The 27,561-nt window shown below is 35.7% G+C and overlaps 4 protein-coding genes across 17 annotated transcripts in view; 2 read left to right on the top strand and 2 right to left on the bottom strand.

Moving 5' to 3' along the window:
* Positions 1 to 594: 594 nt before the first annotated feature.
* LOC123311755 (elongation of very long chain fatty acids protein 6-like) lies at positions 595 to 1,995 on the bottom strand. The gene has a single exon (XM_044895831.1). The coding sequence runs from the start codon at positions 1,763 to 1,765 to the stop codon at positions 914 to 916; it is 852 nt and encodes a 283-aa protein (XP_044751766.1). The 5' UTR covers positions 1,766 to 1,995; the 3' UTR covers positions 595 to 913.
* A 498-nt stretch (positions 1,996 to 2,493) lies between these two features.
* On the top strand, positions 2,494 to 3,595 carry LOC123311854. Its single transcript, XM_044895954.1, has 2 exons — positions 2,494 to 2,966; positions 3,014 to 3,595. Exons 1-2 carry the CDS (start codon positions 2,645 to 2,647, stop codon positions 3,286 to 3,288), a joined length of 597 nt encoding a protein of 198 aa, XP_044751889.1. The 5' UTR covers positions 2,494 to 2,644; the 3' UTR covers positions 3,289 to 3,595.
* Positions 3,596 to 4,167: 572 nt separating this feature from the next.
* Positions 4,168 to 6,924, top strand: LOC123311853 (eukaryotic translation initiation factor 4E1-like). Of its 3 annotated transcripts, none has more exons than XM_044895951.1 (5): positions 4,168 to 4,361; positions 5,920 to 6,092; positions 6,164 to 6,341; positions 6,451 to 6,538; positions 6,650 to 6,924. In XM_044895951.1, the coding sequence occupies exons 1-5, from the start codon at positions 4,281 to 4,283 to the stop codon at positions 6,811 to 6,813; spliced, it is 684 nt and encodes a 227-aa protein (XP_044751886.1). In that variant the 5' UTR covers positions 4,168 to 4,280; the 3' UTR covers positions 6,814 to 6,924. The 3 variants fall into 3 exon arrangements, with proteins under 3 accessions (XP_044751886.1, XP_044751888.1, XP_044751887.1); XM_044895953.1 differs by lacking the exon at positions 4,168 to 4,361 and adding an exon at positions 5,015 to 5,165; XM_044895952.1 differs by lacking the exon at positions 4,168 to 4,361 and adding an exon at positions 5,662 to 5,821.
* Positions 6,925 to 7,690: 766 nt separating this feature from the next.
* The window catches only part of LOC123312275 (four and a half LIM domains protein 2), a 58,751-nt gene continuing 38,880 nt past the window's right edge, over positions 7,691 to 27,561 (bottom strand). For 9 of the 12 annotated variants that reach the window (XM_044896619.1, XM_044896623.1, XM_044896618.1 and 6 more), the window contains 5 exons: positions 19,162 to 19,362; positions 18,762 to 18,936; positions 9,828 to 9,997; positions 8,960 to 9,183; positions 7,691 to 8,899 (listed from right to left, as the gene is read on the bottom strand). In XM_044896619.1, the coding sequence (XP_044752554.1) occupies positions 8,779 to 8,899; positions 8,960 to 9,183; positions 9,828 to 9,997; positions 18,762 to 18,936; positions 19,162 to 19,362 (891 nt within the window). In that variant the 3' untranslated portion in view covers positions 7,691 to 8,778. Of the gene's footprint in view, positions 8,900 to 8,959; positions 9,184 to 9,827; positions 9,998 to 12,914; positions 13,401 to 18,761; positions 18,937 to 19,161; positions 19,363 to 22,280; positions 22,535 to 24,325; positions 24,394 to 25,123; positions 26,569 to 27,561 lie in introns of those variants that run through there. The other 3 variants (XM_044896617.1, XM_044896624.1, XM_044896625.1) reach the window with 3 other exon arrangements.

Genomic DNA, 27,561 nt, shown 5'->3' with positions numbered 1-27,561 from the left:
CAATCTGCAGGATTTTTATAATACAAAAATAACTTATCACAGTGAAAGAATAGTACATGCATACATTTTATTAGTTATTTTCATGGGTATAAATGAAACCTGAACGGACTAACATTTCATAAATCTGTAAGTAGACTCTTTTAGAAAAAAATTTGAATATAGCTAACAAAATAAATAAAACCTAACGTTCTTCATGTTCAACATGTTGTTTAAATAAAAATCATTTCTTAAAAAAACAAAGAAAGTTTTGGACATATAGCTGACCCTGAAGTATCCTAATTAAATTTATATTTTTACAAAAGGATAAATATGTAACAATTTAACAGATAAATATTCCTTGTGTTCCTATAAGAAGTAGGTAATTTTCAATTAATTGTACATGCTAATCTGAGAGTAAGATCAAATTTAATGTTACAAAATAAAGTGAACCAGTGCTTTTTGAACTTTGACTAATAATAAGTAGTTTCATATTGTACGTACAAATATAAATATAAAAATTAAAAAGATCTTAATACCAAGACTACCTATAGGATATTATGGCGGAATTTGTTCTTAAATTATTATTATTTTGTGCTTCACCATCCGATTTATACATAGTACAAGTATTTGAAGTCAACTGTGAAAATATATAAATTTTCATCCTTAATTACAAGGATAAATATCTCAAAAATATACTACCATCTATTTTGTAGTTTATTTATATTATATAGGAAGTTGAGTGATTTTCACATAAAAAAGTTTCAAATGAAACTGGAATCATCAAAGTTGTTGGCAAAATCAGTACTAGGAAATATAGCCTTCCTATAAATTTAAATAATCGCTGACAAGTGGAACTTCCAATGAAATACATAATTTTCGTACAGTAATTGACATTATTTGTATACCCTAAGAATAACTAGAAAAAGATTTATTTCTAATGAGCTTTAGTTTTCAACATGGAATAATCATTCTCTTTAACCTTCTTACGGTCCTTACCACTGGACAAATAAGCTTTGTAGAAAAATCTTGCAAAAAGAACAAAATAACTCAAATACATCGTGATAGAGAGCTTGAGATTCAAAGGAGTTATATTGCATGCTGCTCCACTTTGGAGTAACTGGTGAGCCCAAATGTTAATTGCACATCCAATAACCATTTGAAGAAGTTGAAGAGTTGTTATAACCATTGCTATTTGTCTGGGTGGTTTATAACCCATGGCACGAAGAGCATAGTAGGAATACATGATAGAATGAACACAATAATTCATAACAATAAACCATCTGGCACTTGATGTATATTCGGTATAACTGAACCAAGAATAAAGAAGAACAGTAATGTGGTGGTACCAATGTAAAAATATTAGGGGCTGTTTTCTAAGAACTATGAATATCGTGTCTCCAAGTTCAGGAAGTTTACTCAACACAAACATAAATGCCCAGAAACCACACACTTTATCAAGTTCGATGAAGGAAGGAGTACATACTGAATGATATAATCCATAGTTTGTGATGATGTGTAAAAACTCAGGAAGTGTTCTGCATGCACCAATTATACTGAATGCAGCAAGTAAAGAATTCCAAACAACCAATACCCCTCTTAATTCAAACCTTGGACGATTCTGCATAAGGTATTGTCCTCCAAAAATCAGAATCATGTAGATTCCAATATAATAAAAGCCATTTTTCCAGTTGTCGATCATCCATGTTCTGGATTTCTGATGAACAAATTCTGATTCAAAATTGAATACATACGAATAATGTGGTACAGTCACTGAATATTCCATCATAACTGCGAATTTTAAGACCGTGAAACCAAAAAATTAAAAGGTCCTAACACCGGCGCGACTAACCGCAAACTACAACAACGGACGAATTGGAGGTTATTAATTTATAATTAAATGCCTAGATTGTTCGTATCAGTTTCGCGCGCAGACTTGTTAGCACATCTTGAACTTTGTATTCGGATTCGATACTAGGAAAGTGAAGTGAACTTTTATAGCTATCAAATTTTGTACATTCGTAATTTTATCTCAAACTGGTCCCCACCGAATAGCTCCTCTGCTATACTTGCTTTGCTACAAGGCCACATGTTTTATTTCAAATTTGCTTTCAAAGGTGCTCTAATCATCCATCTACTACTACCTAGTTAGTAATTATAGCCGTTTTAGCAAAGATTAGTTCCTCTTTGGTTTTAGCTATGGAAGCTCCTTAGTTTGAGCAGAAAGTAAAGAATCTTTGGTCGCGGTGGATACTTTTTCTGTAGGTATCTACATAAATCGATGAGCCATGCACTAATGGTGAGTTTATGCAGAGTTACTAAGAACGTAAGAACTAATACCAAAGAGGAACTCTTCCTTCCTTCCTCTTTGCTAATACCTAAAAAGAGATCGACAGATGACGTGCACGTGCTTACCATCTGCCCCTGCAGTGCCCAGCATGAAATTGGTCCGTTTCATAAACATGATCCAAATTTCAGAAAAGGTCCAAGAGGGTAGAGAAACCCTAACGTCCAAGTCCAAGAAGTTGAATAATACAAAACATTTTATTATTCTGTAGTTATGTTGATCTGTGCTTTGACGTTAACCTTTGCGTTAACCTAACTTTTTTTCAAAATCAAAATAAAGTTTTTCTGCTTTGAAAGATAATGAGACAACATTAGTTTTACCATGCAAAATCAATATCTTGATTTGAGATATCGGATCACCCATGGACCAGAAAACCAAATGGCTTTGGAAGAGCTGAAATCTCAATATAGAGATTTAATTCACTCTAACAGAGCGTATGACCGAATCAGGACATTATCGGACCTTATCACTGTCCTAGAGAAAAGGGATGTTTTGAACGAATACAACATGGGTAGAATGAGAGATATTGAAAACATCCTGAGTGTCTATATTCCAACTGCATATCGCAGAAGTAGGAGTTCGACAACCCCTTTTTGCCCACATCCAGATGATATGCATAGCACTACTCCATCAAGGATTGAATGTGAGTTATATGACTTGATTATCCATTTATTCAATTCCATATTTCAGGCAATCCAATAGTAAAAGCTAAAGTATATAAGACAATAGCCACCACAATTGGGAGAAAATGGGCTGAATTTGGACGAGAGCTCTCAGTTCCTGAAAATGAAATTGACTATCTTTCTCACAAAGATACCAAAGATAGGATTTATTACATTTTAAGATATCATGAGGAAAACTGTGATCCACGTAGATGGAAAACTAAACTACTATCAGCTTTGATTGAATGTCGCAGGAAGGATATTTATGAAACGGTCCAATCATATTTTGATACATATATTTAGTGATTTGGTGATTGAAAATTAATGAAACAATAAGAATCTTTTATGAAATATGCTACCATTATATTTTGTTATATTTTTAAATTACTATTTATTTAAGATCATATATGTATTCATTTTTTCTACAATATATTATCTGTTTTGGTTTATAAGAGAAAACTTATAATAAATTCAGAGGTGCTGAATTGGTAAATTTATCTATCACTTGGATAATGATCTTCAAAACTTCAGAAAAACTTATATAAAGTGTATCACTCTGAGGTGTGTAATATGTAATGATCTTGTTATATAAAATACTCATAAAAAATTATTTCTGTGTAATTAATAACCCTGGAATTTTTCAAATCTAAAGATGTTCACTGACAGAACCATTAAATCATTTTGGTCAACTTTCCAAACCTTCAAGAACAGAAAATATTCATAATATTCTTTTATGAGAAATAAGACAAAAAAACATCAACAAGTTGAACTAGTGAAACAACTTGAACTATTTATTTTCTCAATGCTGAACCTTTCTGGTAAAGAAAATTCGAATAATGTAGAGATATTCCTGCCTCTGATTACCAAACATATTACAGATTGGTGTAATATCTTTGCTTATTACTTCTTAGGTTGCAGTTCAAACTGGTCCAGAGCACAAAACTTCATATAAACTGGAATAATAGTACAAAATAATGGATAGGAACAGTTGATCATTTTTTTCTCAGGGATAAATTATTATGACATCGTACTAATAGTCCTGCTTCCACAAAAATTCGGCATTTTTTCGCCATTATTAGGTTAAACTTCGTTCACAAGTCAGTAAAACTGAGTTGAAATGTTAAATTCAATTTTTTTTGTGAGGCTGGTTTCAGATGTGGAAAATATTGTAGATCTTTTTTTATCTGCATATAATTCCTTCAGTACTGTGTATATTCGCGTTGCAAGAGGGTCCAACAGGTTGAAAGTTAATTGTGTAGTTCGTGAATTTGACAGAGTTATAAGAATTTTACAAAATGAATGAGGCATCAGTAAGCCAGGAAGCGACAACCTCTGGATGGGTGACGGGATCTCCAGATTATGCTTGTAATTGTCTAGTGAGTATAAATATCTAGGATCTCATATAAAAAATATGGAGGAATCATCATTGACAGCGAAAAAAAAACTTAGTGGGTACGAAGATTCCAACTATAGGTACCTAATTAACAAATATATCGGCATAATAGAGAAAAAAAATATAACTAAAACTCCTTTACAGGTCGTATTGAGGTCTATGTAATAGTACAAGAGCTACGAATTGATGATATTTTATGCGAGTGCGCTGTCCGAAAACTGATAACTTCGCTTTCATTTTGAAAATTTTCGAATGAAAATTATTCTAAGGCCTCAGGTTCGAATTCCGCTTAAAGAATAAAACTCTTCATTTAATTTGAAGTATATTGGAAATAGAAGGGTTTGAAGTTGCTTGTTTGTGTTCACGTCTTTTTTTCACAATCATTTTCAGCTGTTTTCAAAGATTCAAAGGCGATTTTCAATTGTTTTTGAAGAAAATTATATTTCAGATGATATTTGAAAATAATAAATATCACCAGTTTCTTCAGTCTGTAATCCCTTGAGTCTTGAGTTGAATATGATATTGACAAAGAGTAATACTCTGATATTTATTTGGCTCAAATATTATTCTGAAATAACGGCTTTCCTAAAAAAATATGAAAATTTCATTATTCAAAATTGCTATGGAAACGATTGATCTTTGTCAAAGTCAAACTGACCGAAACTTTCCGAGTACTCAATTATAATATTACAAAAGCAAAAATGTGCGTATTCTGAGGAAGTGGTCTGTTGGAATCAAAAATTCAAGTAAATCCATACCCATGTCGCTCGCTAAGCTAAAAGAGAAGGTAGGATTTTTTTGACATTTCGAACTTATTCGGAGAAAGTATATATGTTTTGTCTCGACATAAGATTGAAGCATATTTATTCTTTTATTTCAAATACATATATTTTCTCAATTTACCATGTCGAAAATTATATATTGTAGAAAAAAGTATCCCAATATTTTTTGTCACGAAGTGTTGAATGCCTTTTTTTGTTCAAATAAATTAATTCCCAAGAAACATTCAAACAATAATGAAAATCCCTTTGAATTCCTCTGAGCTTTGAGCAGGTGTACAATGGGCCATGATTGGAGATTTCTAAACCTGGCGCTAATTTCTAATTAGTTAATTATTCTCTTTCCTCCGAGAAAGGTTTCGAGTTATATTTCTTCTAATTTCCATAGTGATAGATTTCATTTAAGTTTGTTTTTAAATAAATGATCGGTCCTAAATTTATTCATGAATTTGTTGGAATGCGAAAAATGAAGAAAAACTTGTCTCTGAAAGAATTGTTGTGTTTCTCTGGTCTTTGCGTCTAGGTTATCTAAGAAAAGAACAGTTTGTTGGTATGTTTTGTGTGCTTAATTACTAAATATTATCTGAGGGTGGACGGTCATTTATAATTTTAGTTTGACTAATAATTGAACTTCAAAATGGCCACAGCGACTTTAGAAACCCAGGTAATAAAATCGTATTTCTTGTGAATCTTTAATCTGTCACCATATTGCAGATTCTGTTCGCGTCGTTAGTGTTATAACTAACGTTTATATATTTCTAGAATGAACGAAAAGAACTGATTACCGAGGAAATCATTCCTGCTATGGATTACACTCTGAAGCATCCTCTCCAAAATGCATGGACTCTTTGGTATTTCGACAGTGATCGTAGCCAAAGTTGGGTAGATAACATGAAAGAAATTGCTTCTTTTCAAACTGTTGAAGACTTTTGGAGGTAATAAGAATTAGTCATTTGTCGTGCTTTGTGATAACATGTTCATATGAGTAATCTTTGTTATTTTTCAGTTTGTACAATCACATAAAACCAGCTAGTGATATTAGGCAAGGCAACGATTACTCCTTGTTTAAGAAGGGTGTAAAACCTATGTGGGAGGACCCAGCAAACAAAAAAGGTGGCCGTTGGCTAATGAACTTGGACAGAAAACAACGATCAGCAGAGTTAGATAGATATTGGCTAGATATTGTAAGTATTATTTTATAGTTCTTAGTTCACAGTCATGCATTTTGTGGATTCATTTGCAATCTTACCTGGTCATTTCACAACCAAAACTAACAATATATGAATTTTTCAGCTCTTATGTCTGATAGGAGAAGCCTTTGAAAACTCTGATGAAATTTGTGGTGCAACGGTCAATATCAGAGGAAAAGGGGATAAAATAGGTATGTTGATAATTTCTCTTATTTTTATTTTACAGTTTCATCAGTGAGGATTGTCCTCAAGTTCGAATGGTAAGTTTGTTGCAATTCTAATTGGTATATTATATCTTCCAGGTATCTGGACATCTGATGCCAGTAATACCCAAGCTGTCTTAGAAATAGGAAGAAAAATAAAGGAAAGGTTACGCATACCCAATAACACAAAATTGGTGTATCAACTTCACGACGATCAAATGGCTAAAAATAGCTCGGTCACCAAGAATGCCTATACTCTTTGAAATGTTTTGTAATGACATTTGTCCAGTTGGTTCTTGTCCTAATCACGACATTTTCTTGAAACTTTCATAATAACTCTTGGTTGCCAATTATTATTATAGTTTTGGAAATTATTTATTGTTTATTTCTTCACGAGTTCTTCATCTCTCATAAGCAATGAAGCAGTTTGTATTCACTCGTTTGGGTCAAAGGCTGCAAGATGAAGAGGAGTATTACAATTATTGTAATCATAAAATATATTATAACGAATAAATATCTATAATATTTATCGACTATCAATGACGTTGAGCAAGAGAAATAAGACTTGAATGAAGTGATTTTTTTGGTCATAAGAAAAATATTGGGCGTGCACAGGTTCTACTGTATAATAAGGATTTTCAATTTAGTATTGCTGTATCTGCCTACCTCAAACGCTGCAATGTGAGTTTGTATCAGCATTTTCCAGAGACAACCTCCGTTTCTTGAATTTTGTGATGGCTCGTTGAGTTTCAAGAGCTCAATGTATAGAGCGCCACCTAATGGATTTGGTATAAAATACTGAATTAATTTTCTAAAAACCTTTTTCATTATTTCAATCGCCGATTGCTTTTGTAGAAATATTTGTAATCTTTTATCAATTTTGAATTTTGATTCATTTGCTCCCAATTTAATTCGTTATTGCAAATACTTTTCTAGGTTACATATTTTAGTTCTGTGATTGAAACTAGACTTGTGACCAAATATAAAGCTTTGTCTGGACTTTCCAGGCTTACTGGGATGTTAATAATTCTTGAAGAATTCTGCCATTCCACAAAAAAAAGTCTCGGTGTTTAGTACCCAGTACATCAGCCTTTCAATCTTTAATCTGAACAGAGATGTGGGAAATAAATAAAGAAAAAATGAAAAACAAAAATTTTATTATCAGACATCTGTATTAAATAATATCGTATAATAGTTTCATGAAGCAGAGCCTTGTCATCTTTAAGAAGCAATAACAATCGGTTAAACAGTCCGAAAATACACGAAAATATTTCTGGAAATGACTCTTTCATACGGTTATTCTCATGCATTGTTAAATAAGGTCTGAATAAAAGAAATAACATTAAAAACAGTGTCACAAGCCGTTCATTATAATAGTATATTCATATAACATGATTAAATATTCAATAAAATTCTAACTACACTTCATAGCACCAAATTGGCTCATATAAATGCTGTCAAGCTTATCTACAACTCTATTAAAATAGTCGAAAACCACAGGCTTAAAATTATTAAAACTCAAAGAACAACAATATAATATGAAATCATTTAGTAGCAAATATATGTAAGGCAACAATTTTAGAATGTGTAATCTATTTTTAATTTAACACACTATTTTTTTAGTGGGTTTAAATAGATTTTTTTCATTTGAAACAAGTTTTTCGTCCATTTATACATATAGAAGTATTTTCCTAAGTTTTTGTTAATAAAAATCAACACACGAGGCGTTATTAAGTGTGTCAACTTATTTGATATCATATTACATTCTTAGCTGATCTATTCTGAATCAAATATATTCTAAGTTATATAAAAGGCGCTTGTATATCTAATTCGAAGGCATTCTTGAATAATATAGATAAAAATAAAATATTTATGACCTACTTGCTCTATATTACACAAATAATAAATATCACATCAAAATTTCCATCACATAAAACGATATGCAGTGAAAATTTTGATGTTTATTGTTTTTTTTTTTGATATTTTGTTTCTTTTTTCATGTGTGTCGTGTGAGGTTAGTGTCAAGTGTATTTCTGTGTTCGTATAGCAAAACAACATTAATCACATTGGTGAAGACCTGCAAGGTAATAATGTCGAATAAGTGAATAACCCTCTTTGTCTTTGGAAACTAATTTAAAAGTTGGATTTTTATTGTCTGGATATGAATCAGTTCATCGAGGTTTCCATTTGAAGGCTACTTATTTTCAGCTGCTCTACGTTGGTCGGACTTATAGTAATTTCTGTTTGGCGCACTCTGGGCAGATGATGTCGTCTTGGTCGGTGATGAATCCACGGCCTACTAAGCTAGTACGGCACATGGCGCAGAAGAAACAGTCATTGTGCCAATGTCTGAAATGAAAAGTTTTTTAGCGATTCTGGGAGTGAAGGTGGGTGGGTTCGCCTTCTTACCTATCTTCGAAGGAGATGAATTTGGTGCCGCCAATGCCAGTGATCGGTTTGTTGCAAGCGAAACATCTCTTGGCGAATAGCTCCCCGAAACACTCCGCGCAATAGGGTTTGTCTTCGCGACTGGTGAAACGCTCCCCTGCCAAGCTCTTGGAGCAGTTGGTGCAAGTGAAGCACTCCCTGTGCCAAGGCTCGTTCTTGTATGTCACACCGCCGCTAGTGATTACCTGGAAGAAGCGACTCGTTTTAATTTTTCCAAAGATTATAGGGTTAGGTTAGGTTAGGCTAGGTTAACCTAGCTCTATATTTTTCGATTTTGTCTATACAGAGATAACGTATCTGACTCTCTTTATAATAAGTTATAATTATTGTGTGGAAGCAGCCATGCGAGCCATTTCAACGAGGCTCAACTGATTTCGACGAGACTTGATCGATTTCGACGAGACTTGATCAATTTCGACGAGGCTCGATTAATTTCGATGAGGCTCGATTAATTTCGATGAGGCTCGATCTATTTCTATGAGGCTCGATCCATTTCGACGAGGCTCGGTCGATGTCGATGAGGCTCGGTAAATTTCGACGAGGCTCGATTTATTTCGATGAGGCTCGATCTATTTCTGATGAGGCTCGATCTTTTTCGAAGAGGCTCGATCCATTTTGACGAGGCTGGGTCGATTTCAACGAGGCTCGACCTATTTTGACGAGGCTCGATCGATTTAGACGAGGCTAGATCGATTTCAGATCGAGCCTCGAGCGTTTTCGATGAGGCACAACACATGGAAAATTGTCCCTAAAGATAGCATCTGGTGCTTATTTAGGGAATTTTGGAGCTTTTTTCTTCCGTACTATTGGGTTGAGTCTGCATCCTTACCTTGTTACACTTGATGCACCTAGTGGCGAATTTTTCTTCGTAACACTTGGCGCAATAGATCTCCTGCTCTCTTGGTATGAAGCTCTGGGTACCTATGGGGACTTTGCACACGCAGCAGCAGAAGCATTTCTCGTGCCATTGCCTAGTTTTGTACTCCATTTTCTTGGTACCTGAAATGAATATGCTCAATCAGGCTATCGCTTCCATGGAGTAATCAGTTGAATGATTCTTTCGGAAATTGCTCGTACGTTTGACAGAAAATACAAACAAATACAAAGATTCCATGGGTAGGTAAATATTTCTTTGCGATAATTTTTGAGGACAAATTTTCTGGTGATTGGTATCTCCGATCTTGATTTTATTGTATGTAACACATTCCGCATTTTCGAACGACCAAAAATTTCTAGCAGAATGGTGTAGAAAGGTCAACGAACGTCTGTGCTCGGCCAGTGCTTCAATTAGTAGAAGTGAACCATAAATTCAGCTTGCTTTGCCTCCATAAAGTGGAATTAATAAAAGCGGCTTTTTATCACCTACGTTTTCTGACCTGATTCGGCATCATTTACTTTCTGTTTCAGTATCGGAGGAAGATTTGAGCATGGACAGATCAAACAAGGGCAACGCTTTGTCGCCATAATCATCTGAGATGAAATTGAAGGTAGACCCCAAAAGCGTAAAAATATTTTTCATTCAAAGCCTTAATGCCTTTCCGTAAGATTTTACGGTTTCATTTCTCTACCTAAAAATAACTTGCGTGCGTATATTATATATTTATTTCAGCTTAAAGTGCGATTACCTCATTTTTTTGAATAGGAAAAGTTATTGGAAACTAAAAGCAATAATACGCTCTATAACGAATCGATTCTTCTCTATTATTCACTGAACAAGTCAATTTCAACAAATTTCATCACTGCTTTTTACAGATGCACCATTAATTTGAGTTGTAAAGAGGTCACGGAAGGATTTGAAAATTTTCTAATAGCAGTTGAAAAATCTTTCGTGACCTCCGATATTGAACTTGTGGAAATAATATTTAATTAGGGTTTAGAGGTAATTTCATTGCAGTTTGATGTTTGTTCGAGGAAAAACCTTCGAACTTTTGATCGAAGAGGAATTTGCCAATTGCAGGTGCAAGCCGATTGGCAGTGCGGCCTTTTTGACAAATTTTTTTTCTTTCAAGTCCTTCAAGATCAAACGAACCGCGCTCGTAATGCCCATTGAAGGATATGTTCCTGCCACTTCACTCAATTTATGACCATGTAATTATGTGTTGGTAGCAGGCGCCTATCGTAAATCCTTCCAAAAAATATATGCACGTGCCAGTAGGTTTGATTCGTGGCAATTAAAGCCAATATCTAAATGACGTGCGCTGACAGAAATTCCTCTCGATGTGAAATATGTAGGTACTACCACTTTTTTTATTGCACTTTTGGTTTATGATAACCATCAAGGATGTCTCCTCCAATTTATTACCATGAGAACCTCAGAATATATGGCGCAAGAATAAAAGCAAGACATCATATCATTAGTTCATAATTTACTGTACAAGTTTATTTATGGATTTGTGGCAAACGGTGCATGCCTTAAGTCTTAACTATCTAAATCCCCAAAAAAATTGCAAGCAAATTGGTTGACGCAATTAAAATTACGACATGGGTCCACTGGATTTATTTCAGGTATAATGGCAGGGCGGTCCCTTTGACACTTTTTTCAACGTTCAAGTGACTATAAATCTTTCAACAACTGAGTAATATGCGGCCCTACTCTTCAGCGAAGATTATTTATCAGATGCTGTCTAGGCAAATGCATAATTTTTGAGTTGTTCGATTTTATTATCCCTAACTGCCATGTACTTCGTTTTCCCTTTTAGATAAATCAAAAGAAGCATAATCTTGCGGTTTTTTATGGGTAGTCGGAATGGTAAGTGGATTTCGCTGTTATTTGTACCGATTAAGAAAAGCTGAAAATTTCACACATCAATCTAATAAATCTGTCTACTAAAATTTATTACTGGAGGTACTCCTAATTGAAAGAAGTGAAAATAATCTGACATCAGATCATTAGTTCATAATTTACTGTACTAGTTAATTTATGGATAAGTGGCATACGCCCCATGTCATCTAAAAAAATTGCAGGTTGCAGGCGCCAGCATAGGTGGCCTGACCGAATTCTAATTGAAGGAAATGTTCCTGCCACTTCATTCAATTTATTACCACTTGTCGGCAGTATAGAAGGCGCCTATCGTAAATCCTTCCAAGAAATATATGCACCTGCACGCAGGTTTGGTTTGTGGTTAAAAGCCATAAACTTGATGACATGCGTCGACAGAAATTCCTTCGATGTGAATAACGAGGCGTTTTACTTCAGTTTTATTGATTTATAATAGCCATCAGATGCTATCTAGGGCCTAGGCGAATACGATAATTTAATTGAGTGGTTGGTTTTTATTATCCCTTTTCGCCATGTATCTCCTTTCAATAAATTAGAGAAATACACTTAATATTTGACATTTTCCTGGATTTTTATGGGGGTTTTATATTTTCTGCTTGTCTTAGGTGAGAGCCACTGTTATTTATAACATCAATATAATAAATCCTGACATCCGATCATAAATTGCATGAATCAGTGTACAAGTTCATTCAGGCCATAAAAAATGCTGGAGACAGCACAGGTGGCTTGACTCAATTAAAATCAAAACGTAGGCAGAATAGCAGGGTGGTCCTTTTTACACATTTCTTAACAATCAACGTTCAAGTGGTGATTAATCAGTTGCTGTCCAAGCAAATATTATAAATTAATTGAGATGGCCAGCATTATAAGAAGAATTGAAATTTTTGCGACTCATTTGTGAGCACTTGTTTTTTCTGCTTATCCTATCTTATGAAGATTTCACAGATCAATCTAATAAATCTCTCACCTGCAATTTATCACTAGATATACTGCAGATTCAGATTATATGACGCGAAAATAAGCATGATATTTATCAGATCATGAATTTTCATTAGTCACAGACGGCACATGTCCTAATAATTCTTAAAAAATTGCAGGAGAGGCACAGGTGGCTTGACGAAATTAACTCAGTTTTACCTAGAGGCAAACTCCTCGCATCGCCCTGTAGGCAAAGATCGCCCAAACTGCACTGAAAGTTACTTTTCTCTCCCGGCAATTCCATAGATAAAATAGCAACATCCTCATTTTTCTCCTTCGCCTTTTTAATCCTATCTTCACCGACAATTTTGGTCTTCAAACTCAATTTCTTCTCGAACTGGTTACTCAAAACACCTGCCATTTTTATTCAACCGATCAGCGAATAGGGAAAATCACATCACACCGGATAAATTCGAATTTTAAGAACGGCGCGAATTGGAATTCCCGTCAGATGCACTTTCCTCACTGAACCACAGAATTTAATGCGAGGGGTGTGTAAGCACTCGGCACATCGCGAAGTTTGGGAACCGAAAAATTCGAAGTTGGTTTTATTATTGCCTCGACGACTGGAGAAGGTTTCGAACTGTCTTGTCTCGACCTCATACCACTTTACCGCTAAAACTCGGGACGAGTGATCGAGTTGCTTCTGGCTCTTCGAATGGCAAGTGTGTCGTGGAGTCGAGTCGTCAGTTCCGTACAAGGTTGTGGTACGGGACGACGGCAACGTTTCTTCCGTCTACAGATAGACGTGACCAATTTTCAAGAGATCAATTCGACTACGATACACCTCAGATCTACTCTACGCGAATTCACTACCATCGAGGATTCCAAATTTTCGAATTACTGGAAATATTATTCGGAATGGCTGTTTTCGATATGCGGGAAAACAAATCCCATAGACAGATTTACTCATTGCTGCCTGACACTTCTCATAGACATATAGACTCTAAGTTTACGTGAAATCCTTAGATATTCGCATCTATGGTCAAAACTGTCAGAAAATCTCAATGTTTTTCCATAGAATGGAGAGAGTAGGAACATGGAGATAATGAACCATAGATATACATACTCTCTATGTCTATGTAATGAACGCAGTTTATAACCATAGACATAGAGACATGGACTGTGCCTTCCCTTTCTATCTATGCATGAAATACGGTCCAAAAAAGTGACAGAGAGAAAAACACGTCGGGAATGCAGTTGTCTTTTTCTAGAATTTTGATTGGTCTACACTCACCTCTATGTGAACAAAAAAGAGAAAGGTATGTCCCGACGAGCTTTTCTCTCTTTCTAATAAATAGCCAATTTCATGCTGGCATTGCTCAGTCCATGTCTCTATGTCTATGTTTCACTATGAATCTCGGATTCATCTTGGATTCATAGAACAGTCACAAAAATTCCTGAGAGCATTTTAGAACAAAACATCTATGTTCTTGAATTGGATCATCGATTCAAATCATTTAAAATTTCACGCAAAGGCTTATTTTTTTTTAATGATTATTCTCTCACATCACAAAACCAAACATAAATATACAGAAATAACGAAAAGTGACAACATGAGATAATTTACAAGAGAATTCTGGAGACACAAGTTTCGAATTTCAAAAGACAAGCCTCAACCTTTTCAGAAATAGTTTTTTCAAATTTTACTCTTGAATTCTCAAACCTCAAACGAAACACAATTTTTGTAACAAGTAAGTAAAGCTCAGTAGTTTTCAAGAAAGACGTATAGGAGTTTAATTAGATTTTCGAAATTTAAATGGTCAAAATTTCAGAGAGGTTAGAATTATTTTCCTCGTGCTCTATCCAATGTTTAATTTTTGATATTGTCTTCGTGTGTTTGGAAACCACCTCAATCCTTATTATTGCAGATGTATAATTTGTTTCATATGTGCGCCATCCTAAAAATATGTGGTAAGTAATAGCCACTCAGACGTCTTGTGCATTTTTTTAACTCGACAAAAATCGCAACCGGTTTTGCTCTAGGTCTTGGACCATCTCGATTTGAATCTCCTTGAAGAAGTTCCTGTTACCATCAAGCATGTATGAAAAAAAATATAGCTTCACCTCAATATTCACTAGTCTTAACCAACTAATTCAGAAAAACACGTCGGGAATGCAGTTGTCTTTTTCTAGAATTTTGATTGGTCTACACTCACCTCTATGTGAACAAAAAAGAGAAAGGTATGTCCCGACGAGCTTTTCTCTCTTTCTAATAAATAGCCAATTTCATGCTGGCATTGCTCAGTCCATGTCTCTATGTCTATGTTTATAACGTAGAAATTTAGATAATATGTCTATGATTAACACAGAGCATGGTGTATAGCAAAAGTCTGCCTTTTTCGGAAAAAATATATATTTTTGAAATTTATTTCTGGACATTCTAGGATTTTTTTGAGTATCAGCAAGGAGGATCGATGGAACCTATTTTGAACGACGAATTGTCTCATTGCTGTACTATCCTACGTTAGCGTGAAGTAATATAGCCTCTATGACCTTGAGTAGTCAGTTGTGAGGTATTTCTTCAGCATCAATAGACACTTTGTCTGAACTTGAAAGAAAACAGATAGTTTTCATAGCTTCTGCCATGGATGTACCGAGACAAACGGTGCATTGAATATCCCCATGAATAATTGCGTACAAACAGGGCCTACTCACGCGACATACGAAACTTCCCAGCATAAAATCCCGAACATGTGGGTGTAATAAAATTAAAACCTATTGGAACAGACGTCTATGTCTATACCACTAGCATGCACAATCGCGTGCCACGGTGAGGCGAACGCTTTTCCAATGCAATAAGTTATAATGTTTGAAAAGAATGCAGACTGTCGTTCCATTCCCATTTAGAACTCAATAGGTATATGGGCAATTTGCCATGAACAGTGAGGTATGAATGAAGTATCAAAATAATAATTGGAGATGATGAAGAACACCAAGGCCGCAGTAAGAACATAATATAGACATATGAAACATCTAGGTCACAGCTGAGGGTTGAGATTCTTCTATGCCGAATCGGCATTTGTGTAAAATTCCCATAAAATTACTTTATATTATGTGGTTCTATGAAAATTCCAAATTCTCCTGTGGTTCTAACCTATATTGGCAGGTTGATGTGCACAGAGAAAAGATTATGAGATGCCATCAACATAGAGACATCTATGTCTATGCATCAACATAATTCTGTACCCCGATACCTTGGAACATAGATCTGGCCAACGATTTTTACAATTCTTTAGAGGCATAGACATAGACATTGTGACATTGTCTATGTCTATGTCCTACTGGCGAACAACGTGTTGATTGCATTATTTCAGAATCTAAATTTGGAGGAATTATGAATGTTTTCCCAATCAAATGTGTGGCCTAGTATATGGTATAGCCAGGATCCCGCGATCTACATCGACCAGAAGGAATCGAGAAACACCGCTCCTAACCAACGACAGATTTGCCAATTCTCAATGACGAAAACGTACCTTGTATCAATTTCGAACACCTCCATAAGTTCGCAACTATATAAAAAAACTGACACACACAATGTCCTAGTGATGACTCAACGTGGCGGATCCAAGTTACCTTACAAGGAGTTGTCTTCTGCTCAAGGAAAAACTTAAGAATGCAATGTAACGCCGTATTTCACCCACTTTTGGCGTGTTAGACCGCTGGATTGGTTTACGTTCAAGTTGTTATTCGGAAAAATGGCAATAATACGAGGCGTGATTGAAAAAGGGGTAATTATAAACGGACAATTAGGCTATATAGATCTATATATGTAAAGCGTATTCGCTGGACCTACTTATTTGCCCTCCGTTCCATATTCGATGACGACTGTTCGTTCGTTTCTGCACTGTAGCCTTGAAGGCTACATTGATTTTGAAAAACAAATTTCAATTACAAATGATCAGAGAACGTGAGAATTTCAAGTTAGATCAAGATGGATTTAGACTCTCTTTGAATATCATAGATACGTCAATGTTACGAGAAGTTCCACAGAACCTATCCGAATTTCTATTGACGAAAAGTAAACAATTTGCCGGGAATCGAACTCGAAACTACAGGTTCTACAAATGAACTCTTCGTGCTCTACTCAAATTTGTAAAAACCCCATGTTTTCAATTTCCTCGACCTCTCCGTCGAATAGAATATCATTTTTCCCTTTGCCTCGAACAGTTTATTGCAATTCCTCATGAGCGTGATGCAAAAAAGAGGAAATAAACGAACGGAATGAACGTGATAAGAAAGCATTTCCTAGACATGCAAATAGGTCATTTCCCCATTCCGAATTTGAAATAAAAGTTGCTCGATGATAACCGAGAACTGGGCGGAGTATTGAACCGGAAAATTGGGGGAAATGATGATGAGATCTGAACTGAGCAGGTGTCGTACTGTTTCCGAAAACGAAGAACAAGTTTGTGTTTGATTTGGTGATAAAAGATTGGGAAATTCTGTCTCATTCTGAACTTTCTTATCATTTGCATGGTGTGGCTTTCTAATATCTGCCTTGAAAATAAAAATACTACAGGATTTTCAAATTTTTAGATGGCTAACTGGAGAAAACTGAGGACCAAGCATAGTGCCTTGAAGAATACCTCACCTAACAGATTTTTTTACTTTATTTATCTAAAAATCCTTAGTGTTTTGGCCACTTATGATCCTTCGCAATCAAATATGAAAAATTTTCTGAATTTCCTCACTTTTCGTTGTGAGACATGTATACAGGGCGAGTCTTTGACTCGAACAAAAATTTAGCAGTAGATTCTTGATGTCAAAAGAAACACTTTTTTCCCATACCATTTTTTCCGGTTCGGCCCTGATAAAAAGATATAGCCATTTTAAGTTTTCATTATGAGCTGTGCCACCACTGAAAAAACAAAATTACCTTCAAAATAACTAACTAAATCTGTGACACTACACATCTGTGGATCTTTTAAACAGAGTTGTATCCAGCCGAAGTACCCAATTTTTCAAATTTCACAGATACTTTTTAGTTTTTGAACATCAAATTACTGGAAAATGGCGCATTATACAAGAAAATATGAGGAATACTTTTATTTTACAAAACGTTCAAATATTCATTAGATAGCGTCCAACTGAGTTTCAAGAGTTGGTTTCTTTGAATTTTTGGTATTTTTATGTTACGTAATGGTCATAATGAGAACATTGGAAGACTTGGGTGATACCTTGTGTTCGAAAGAGATTCATCAAATGAACAAAAAACTATATCCCGAAATTCATTTCATTCGATAAAACCGTTTGTGAGATAGAACTGAAAATAATTTTTTTTTATGGATTTTCAACAGCCTGTATCTTTTGAAATGAGCCGATTCGGAAAAAATTAAAAAGGAAAAAAGTGTTTCTTTTGACCTCAAGAATCTACTGTTGAAATATTTGTGTGAGCCAAAGACTCACCCCGTATAATCCTTCTGAATTTCCTCAATTTTCGTTTTGAGAAATGAATTTTTCGCCATCTAGGATTGTTCTCGGTAACTATTGGAGGTTTTGAATTTGAAATTTTGTCTCACCACCTTTTCCAAATGAATCCGAATGTGGGTAATATGAAAAACAATCCTAAAAAGTATTAATTTCAGTTTGGAGAACCTCCCACAGTTGCTAAAATGTGATATTATCCCATTATGCAACTGAGTTAACGTAATTATAGGAGGCACAATAATCTTATTTGTTTTTATGACATCACATCTATTTTCGACTGCCATAACAAGAGGTATCCATATAATTATAGATAAATAAAGTGAATTGCCGTGAATTTATGCGTATTCAGTCAATATCGTCAGGTGAATGCAGCATATTATTATTAGTTCGATAGATGAACACGATTTTCGCCATTTTTGATTTGTAAAAAATCTGATAAAGAGGTCACCTCGATTATATTCGTTATTGAATATTCTCGCAGCCTAATTCATCTCTGTACTGGAGGAATAAAGATAGAAGATAAAGATGTATATCTTTGACTATAATTTGGTTGAAGTAGGCAATTCAAACACTCACCAGCCCTGAAGATTTCGTTGCATCCATCACACCTCGAAGCGAATTGATTGTCATAGCAACGGCCACAGTAGATCCTTTCTCCCTTTGAACCGAACTGCTTATCTACCAGGGATTCACCACACGTTGTGCATAGGAAGCATGCTTCGTGCCAATGCTTGTCCTTGTAGCTCAAATCCTGCAAAGAAATCCATTATCAGATCAAAATAAACATTCATATTTGTAAGACATTTTTGGGCACCCGTTTAAGTCCATCTCTGGAAAGCGTTTGTAAAACGTTTGGATGTTTGTATCACTTTGAAGGCCGGTACAATGAATTTGCACACCCCTGTCAGAATACTTTTCCATCATCTTCAAATGAAACTTAAGGTTTTCCTCCTCCAAGGTTAGGTCTTCAACTTACCTTGGAATCTATTCCAATGGTCCTGCTGCACTTTTCGCAGGCGTTTGCGAACACGCTCTCATAGCAGGATACGCAGTAGGGATGGTCATCCCTAAGGACGTACCTTTGTCCTGTGAGACTCTCGTCACACTGCCAGCAACAGAAATGTTGACCATGCCAGTCCTTGTTCATGGCCTTGGTGTACTCGCCACTAAAAATTAACTGCAACAAAAAAGACATATTCAATCAAATTTTCCTCAGAACTTCTTTGTCTAGATATGCAACATAAGGAAGAATTTAATCGTAATTTATTAATAGAAGACTATTTAAAATATCAAGTGAATCATTAATCACACGTATACCTGATCATCCTTCAATTTGAAGAAGTATCATTATGTTAAGAGTTTCCTTTTTGCACTTTTCTTGGTAGTTATACACATCTTAAAAGAGTAACTTAATCACAAGCAAATTTTCGGACAAGTAAATGCAAATGGAACTGCAATGGATGTATTCGTATTGCCTACTCCTTTTTTAGATTGACGGAATTGCACAATTAATTAAGTAATTGAAAGATTGTGCATACGTGGTGTGTTTTAGAGTATGCATTCTTTGATACGGAGTTGAGAATGAGGAATTAAAGGCATCAAATTGTCCTCGGTTTATGTCACAATATAACTGGCTAGATCCATGCAGAAAATAAATGGAGATATTGAGGGATAACTTAGTTTTGTCAGTTTCCCACTAAGTTTACTCCTTTTTCTACTTATTCCAGTAAGGGTGTGAATTAAGGATTAGTTATGTAAGTCCAACATTGAAATCTGGATCTGGATGATTCATCAATCAACGAATCAAAGTATTTCAGAAGATGATTCAGTTAAACTTGGAACGAATCCAAGCGAGACTGCAACAGATCCCTTGCCAATTATTATCTTTCGAGTCTTGTTTTCTGCCAAACTCAAATTTCAACATTGTCTCTCCGTGTAGGCTCTAAATAACACCACTCATTTCTGACCCACATTTCCGAATATCATTTTAATAGGTTCGTCGTGGAATTACCAGATTTATTTAAAGGGTACTTAATTTTACATTAATTGCACAAGTAGATGGTTCGATAGCCGTAGCTGTTTTAATTACGAATATTTAGGACAAGGTATTTGCTCAGTGGGGGTTCGATTAAGTCAGAATTGATCGACTATAACGAGATTTTACACAAAATTCGATGCTTTTTGTGAGAATCTTGAGTTAGGAAATTTTTGGGGAAGTATTTCGTATATTTTATTGTGAACAAATAGTATCTAGTGATCCTCGTGAAATCTGAATTTTTGTCGCATCTTTCCAAAAATTTCATTCAATTTTGGAAAACTGACCAAAGCACCAGTTGCCAGTGATATTTACTTACATATTTTGATCTTAATTTATATGACATGAGACCCAAAATAAACCAATAAAGAAATTTAAGAGGTGCTCATTTTCCCATTACACTAAGGTGTAATTGTGATATTTTGAATCAGTTCCAGCGGAAGAGACAAAATGTTCTATCGAAATGTGTTATTTTTAAACACGCCGTGTTGGATAACAGTACCCAGTAGACAAATAAACAACACATAAAATGAAGTATTAACAATGTATCAAGCTATTTCATCTGTACCTTGTATTATTACAGGGGTATGTGATGGCATATGTCCTGTTGTGGTGTAGATGGTCCTCCTATGTATTTCAGTATTTTGAATTTGTCAAGTATTTTATAGAACCATGAGAATTTGTGTTGGTGACACAACAGTGATCATGTTTTGGTAGCATATGAAAACTCAGAGTTCAATCAAATTTTCAGTATACCGATTTATCACTTGAGCAATCTTGAGTGTTTCAAATATACAAATCTCTTATTTTCCAGAGTTTCATACAAAATTTTATTGTTGTTACGAGAATAACCGTGATGTTATAAATTATATGGGAGGGGTATCGTTGAATGTACTACATTATCACGACCATGATAATGAAAATCGCAAAAAAAGTATCAGATGGTAGATTACCTCAAGCATCATATCTGCATATAGAACGTAATGACTCCATTACTTTCATGAATTACTATAGATGAAATTGCATGAGTAGTGTTTTTGGAACGTTCAGTCAAAGCGAGTTGTGACATATACTCATATCACAAAAATAAATTTTTTAATATGTCTGAAAGATGCTTGAATCTATTTATATTTTGAGTGAGTATAAAAGCTGCTGAAGTGTTCGAAGTATTGGATTATCTTGTGTAATTATGAAAGAACAATGATGGAAAGCTCCATCATGAACACCAGAAAACTGTATTTTTGCCATTATTTCGTCAAAATCTGGCAGACTTGAATAAAATTCAGTATGGTAGGGTTTTTGGATAAGGCAAATAGTTGGAATATACAGATTACATTGAAAAATCTTTTTTTCCAGAATTCTTGAGGCTTTTAACCAAGAGTTCCCCTTTCATTCAGAAAGTTTCAAATATTTCACCAAAATCAAATGAAACAACAATCATACCTGGTCTTCACCCCTGTAAATTTCAATCTACCTATGTATTTTGACTCGTTTTTCCATATTTCTCTAAAGTAGAAGATAGAGAAAAAATCAAACAAAACGAGCAACTCAAAGTACTTCAAAATAATTTTCTTGAGAGTCCCAAAGATAAAAAAACAACAAACAACAAAATATGTGTAGATTCTCGAGATTAGAAGCCCTAGAGCTCAATCTGTTCATCTCAAAAACTGCAGAAGTTTTCAGTGAAAATCCGTAAATGAAGACCTATGTTTATACGAACTGAAACATACAATAAGCCATTTAACCACTTCCTATGCATGTTATAGCTTGTGGTGGTTTGGAATAATTTTTTTTCCCGCCTGCATGAAAATTCCGAGATAAAAAATGCGCAATAAGAAGTTAGATATTAGATTATCACTAAACGTAAACCCTTTCGAAGTCCTTTCAACACTAAATAAGTACATAGGTATATCCTCTTGGTTTATCTGCATCAAAACACTGAATTTTCTTCAAAATACTGAAATACACGCATGGGAAACCAATCCAGTCATTTTCTTGGTGAAATATCGGATTGTCGATCACGATCTCTTCACATATTCCACCAAATGCCATTCACATACCCCTGGTTTCCGTTGGTGGTCCTTTCAATTTCGGTGATGGTGATTTCCGATCCCCTATCACCGCTCTCCCTCCGCTTGGTGGTGGTTTTCTTGACCTTCTTGGTCTTCTTCTCGGTGATGGTGAAGTTCGAGTATGCGTCTACGTCACCCATTTTGTCGTTTGGGATTTTTTTCGAATTCGGTTAAGGTTCTAAGCGCGAAACGCGGAGCAAGTTGAGACAGAGCCGTTCTCTAACCAACTGAACTTTTTGGAAAGACTGCTTAAAATTGAATCTTGGGCGATTTTCGGTATTTTTAGCATGTGAAATGGAACGGTATGGTGCCGGGTGCAATTCGGGATGAGGCTTTAATTCTAACGGGAAGGGCGAATGCTTCAGGGAGGTATTCGGAAATTTCTGAAGAGATATTCGATGGGTGCAAAGAAATATCTCAGTATGGTAGATATTACCTCCAAAAAAACGACCCTATCGATCAAATGGACGCTTAAAGATTAGTGCAAATCATCTGGCAAATAAACTGATAGTAGATTTTGTAGTAGTATATGGGAAGTTTTTCAGATTAGAATAATATTAGCAGACTAGGAGATCTACTTGAATTTCATAAGTACGAAGGCCAAAAACATGAGTTCCCCTGTCTGTGATCGTTGCTGACCCCACTCTCACTTTTGTCAGTTTTCTCAAACTGACAACTGACGTAGATTCGTTCACATTTGCTTTAAAATTCCAAAATATCGTCTGAAGCTTTCTTCTTTATTCCCATTCTTTCTGTTTATTTCCGATCTGGCTTCGTGTGTAGAATATCAAGCGATTTTCCATCCCTTAGATTTGTTGAATTCGTCAGTTTTCTGCCTGCTGAGATTCTTCATGAACTATTTCATCGAATAGCCGTTGAAAAATATGAGTAGCTGTAGAAATTAGGAACCCTGTGAGATTGCTCTGGTAATGCCATAGCTGTTGTCTTTGGTGGTAAATTCCTCGGTATACAAAACTCTTCGAAAGATCTGTTTCCCCTCTAAGCCGGCCCTTACCGCTCGAAGAGCAGATATTTGTTGTGATTTTCGAGTTATCAACTTGAGCTGACGTAGATTTACGAAAAATAAAAGTTGGATGCATATATCTTGCAGATTTATGGGTATCAATTGAAACCTAGAACTATTATTATCGAACAGTGAAACTATTTTTAATTATTGTTCATTTCAAGAGCAAAAATGCAAAGTTAAGATTCAACTCCTTTAACACTAGTAAAATGAATTATTTTCAAGAATTGTCTTCTTAGAAATCCTCCTCAAGGTTCATCTCAAAAAAAGAATCAATTCTAAACAAGCATCGATTGAGGAATTCAATATATTTCTCTATCAAATCGAGCTCGAAGATAATAGAATATTTTGATAGGATTGCCATCCGGCAAATGCAAGTGTTTTGGATTCTATCCAGGGAATTTACAAACTATTTGTGTCGCTCCGATAATTCTCAGGCTTTTTAATGCAGACCACTTTGGCCTGAAAAATATGTTTGATTGCTACTACTATCGTTAATAGCCGTTAGTTTTATTTTTCAATTAAGTCGTCGATGAGGCACGAAAAAATACTTTGGAACCATTCATTTTGGCTAACTTCTCCCATATCTCATTCCTCATTAGTTCCATCGAAATTTTTGATATGAAATATCTAGGTGGTAGGTAGTTTTTACTATAAATAACGAACCAATTGACCACTCATTATGAAAAATGGATCTACACTGTCTAAACAGTGATGATGTTAGAAAAGTTGTAATATATTGGGTTGAGAAACACACCATGAAAAGAAAAAACAAACATATTTCAGGCAAGGAATATATTTCATTCTCCAAACTTTTATGCTAATCTACATCACCAAACACCATGCTTGGGTTTCATTCTGGATATCAAGGGAAAAAACCACTCTAACATGTGTCTATATGCACATCAGGAAAAAAACAAAACAAGCTTTCGAACTTTATGAAATACAGTACAGAGTTTCCATTCAAGGGTGAGGGAAAGCAAATGAGTCACATTCTCATTGTATTTACCCTTGTATTATCAGAAGTAGTTGGTTTAACAACCCCTTCATTTTCATTGCCTTGTGACTCTCCGTTTTCTACAAAAATAATAAAATCAACTAAGGGTATGCTTTGAACTCGAAATATTCATTCTGAAATACATACTGAAACAGATTTGGGCAAAAGTGTGGAACGAAATTCATAAAACCAATGAACTACAGAAAGGGGAGAACGTTTCAGGCAGGTCAACATGAAATTTTCAACAGTGTTCGAATTTTGGAGCGTGTTTTTTTCAAATTGCAAGAACCCTCGATTCACAAGAAACGTAACTTGCAACTCTAATGCCCAATCTCACTCAACTCAATTTCAATGTATTTGGAAAATTCGTAAGAGAAATGTGGTATTGTGGTAAGCCACTGTTGTTAGTAATTCTTTTTTTCAATTTGTCTTTTGAAAGTTCTAGCTTTCTTTTCGTAGGGTACGTTGTTTTATAGTAGAGAAATGAAAACTATTGTGGTTTGGTTGTTATGTGATATACAACGTTGTGTAAGTAGGAACTAAGGCCTACTATACTTTGAGTTATTCTGGGTGTCAAAGGATATGAATTTGTCCATCGATGGTCAATCAATTACCCAATGAAATGAAACAACATCGATACTCAAATTTTGGAGGTAAAAACAAGTCTCAAGTGCGAAACCACATCGGATCAAGAGTGTGGAAACATGAATTTTTCGAAGCATCAGTTGTTTAAATAATTTTATTCTCTTCAGCTTGAATTTTCGTGTACATTGTTCGGTGTTACAAGTTCTATCACGAAAATCTAATTACCTAAACTATTCTGACTTCTATTCTTCTTCTTCCTGAAACTCCTACGCGCTTCATTACCCTTCTTCACCCCATCCAGCGAATTCCTGAATTCTACATCTTCCCCCTTCTTAAGAACATTGATGAAGAGACTCGAGGGTTCGTCAAAACCTTTATCGTACATCTTCGAGGAAGAACTGACCCTCCTCATTTCCTCAGGAGTAGAATTCTCGGATCTACACGCCGATTTGGACCTCGTGTCTTTAGCAGCCACATCAATACCTTTATTTCTCGCGTCATCCCAAACCTCGCGTGCATGCTGGTCGGATTTTAAACCACCAGGAGGCATCACCAACACTCGGTTGGACATGTATTCGGTGGTGTTGAAATCACCCGTTTTGGTTATGATATCTATTTGGTTGGAATTGGAAGCTGCCTCTCCTTCCTCGTCACCTTCATCCATGTTGACCTTTGTCGTATCCAGCATTTCCAGACTTATGCTGCCCTTTCTGATCGAAACGTTCAGGTTTGGGTAGGGGGAAGGATCCCTGTGGAACTCCTCAGGCGCGTTGTTGTATATCTGGAGGACTGCTGAAGATACTTGGGAGTCTTTGGGGGGAGCAAAGTGATTCGATTTGTGTGAAGTGTTTCCATTTTGAAGGGTTGTGGAGGAGTAAACTGAGTGGGTGAAGGTTCTAGTGTCACCATTTGAAAGGTTGAAAGCTTGGATGTCGTCTATGTTCTTCCCCATGTATCTCAAAGAGTTGAAACCTATACCAATACCTTGTTTGAGAGACTGTAGGGTTTCCTGGTTTATCGAGGACGATTCTTGGGTGATGACGAATTTTTTTGGTAGTGGAAGAGGCGAGGTGTCTCTGAAATCGTCCTTTGTATCTATCAGTACGAATCTTTGGGTGTCAGGGTTATCCTTTGGTTTTCCTCTGGCGATGAGGAACTCCCTGAGGTTGGGGTCGTTCTCATCTTCCCTGGTGATGAGGAATTTCCTTGGCGAAGGGGTTCTGGAGCGATCTTCATCTTTTTCGGTGACCAAGAAGCGTCTGGTGGAAGTTCCCGCAGAGTCCTGCGTCAAAACTCGTGAGGTACACTCGATCTCTACGTCTTCGTGACTGAGAAAATCCCGACACAGCTGTACTCTTGGAGGTGGTCGGTCGGTTTCACTATTTTTAGAGACATTGTCGGTACGGCAGGGCGTGTTCTTTTCGTAGGATAATTTTCTGTCGGGATCACCGTATACTTGAATGAATTTGTAAACACCCACACAAACAACCAACACTGAGAGGATCAAACCCATCCCGGAATTTATTTATAAGTCGAACATTTGGCGGTACGGACTCGGACACGAAACATCGGGTTATTTAGCGGTCGTTATATTACCAGTTTTTCACGAAACGCCGAAAGGAAAGCGGACGATTTTCGAATGTATGTGCAGGTTGTTCGATGTTAGACCGGTGCCAATAATCCTGGCTGGGATCAAATCAAAATTAGTCGCTGATCCTGATTATGTATTCGGGAGTCGCTAGAGATGGATCGGGATGAATTTGCGATTGGAGAGATGAGATGTTTTCTTTTGCGACACGCCAAAACGAGTGCGAGCCGATCGATCAGAGAAATCGATAGTGGTTTATAAACATACATTCTATTTTAATGTCGATCTGTTGTTAATATTGTGCTATCTGAGCGACCATAAATAATTGCTGGATTTTGATTCATTATTTTATTATTCATAATAAGCTTTGAGAATCGGTGAAAATTGTAATAAATTCACTGAAATTTTCAGTTTCATCTACATGTTTGTGATGAAAAGAGTCCATTCCTCCATTGTATAGGATTTTTCTCACGCGAAATTGAAGAAAATCAACCTTGGAAGCTCAAAATATGGATTTTCGACCCAACTCATCTAGAAGGAATATATTTCCTGTCTTAGTTGTAGGGTGTGTTCATATAATTCAGTTTTTATTTGAAATAGATAATACTCTAAGTCAAACATGAGACAAGCCCCGTATTGTTAGCTTATCCTTTCCTGAAACTCCAACCTACAACCTTTCGGTTTCAGTTTCTTCAGGTCAATTGGAAATGAGAAAAATTGCTGCAAAATGGATCCCCAAATGTTTGAATGTTAACCAAAAGCGTGCAAAGGAAGAAGCATCGCGTTCGATCTGTGCTCGATTTGAAAACGATGTAGACTTAAACCGAATTGTTACTATGGATGAGACTTGGGTAAATTTTTACGATCCAGAAACAAAGCAACATTCGATGGAATGGCGACACTATGGTTCTCCAAGACCTAAGAAGTTTCGTGTCCAAAAATCTGCTGGAAAAGTTCTTGCTTCAGTTTTTTGGGATTGCCATGGAGTAATCATGATTGATTTTTTGGATAGGGGTAGAACAATAACCGGAGATTACTATTCCACATTACTGACCACTCTACAACAAAAAATCAA

Source organism: Coccinella septempunctata, chromosome 4 (assembly GCF_907165205.1).
Source record: "Coccinella septempunctata chromosome 4, icCocSept1.1, whole genome shotgun sequence".
NCBI classification, from domain to species: Eukaryota; Metazoa; Arthropoda; class Insecta; order Coleoptera; family Coccinellidae; genus Coccinella; species Coccinella septempunctata.
Note: the sequence above shows the minus strand (reverse complement) of the source record. Positions and strands in the feature narration are given on the sequence as shown.

Bases quoted from the DNA above. Each gene is read 5' to 3' on its own strand.
- LOC123311755 (XM_044895831.1), bottom strand. From the start codon at position 1,765: ATGATGGAATATTCAGTGACTGTACCACATTATTCGTATGTATTCAAT.
- LOC123311854 (XM_044895954.1), top strand. From the start codon at position 2,645: ATGCAAAATCAATATCTTGATTTGAGATATCGGATCACCCATGGACCA. The intron at 2,967-3,013 runs GTGAGTTATATG...TCCATATTTCAG, and splicing joins TACTCCATCAAGGATTGAAT to GCAATCCAATAGTAAAAGCT.
- LOC123311853 (XM_044895951.1), top strand. From the start codon at position 4,281: ATGAATGAGGCATCAGTAAGCCAGGAAGCGACAACCTCTGGATGGGTG. The intron at 6,093-6,163 runs GTAATAAGAATT...GTTATTTTTCAG, and splicing joins ACTGTTGAAGACTTTTGGAG to TTTGTACAATCACATAAAAC. The intron at 6,342-6,450 runs GTAAGTATTATT...TGAATTTTTCAG, and splicing joins ATAGATATTGGCTAGATATT to CTCTTATGTCTGATAGGAGA.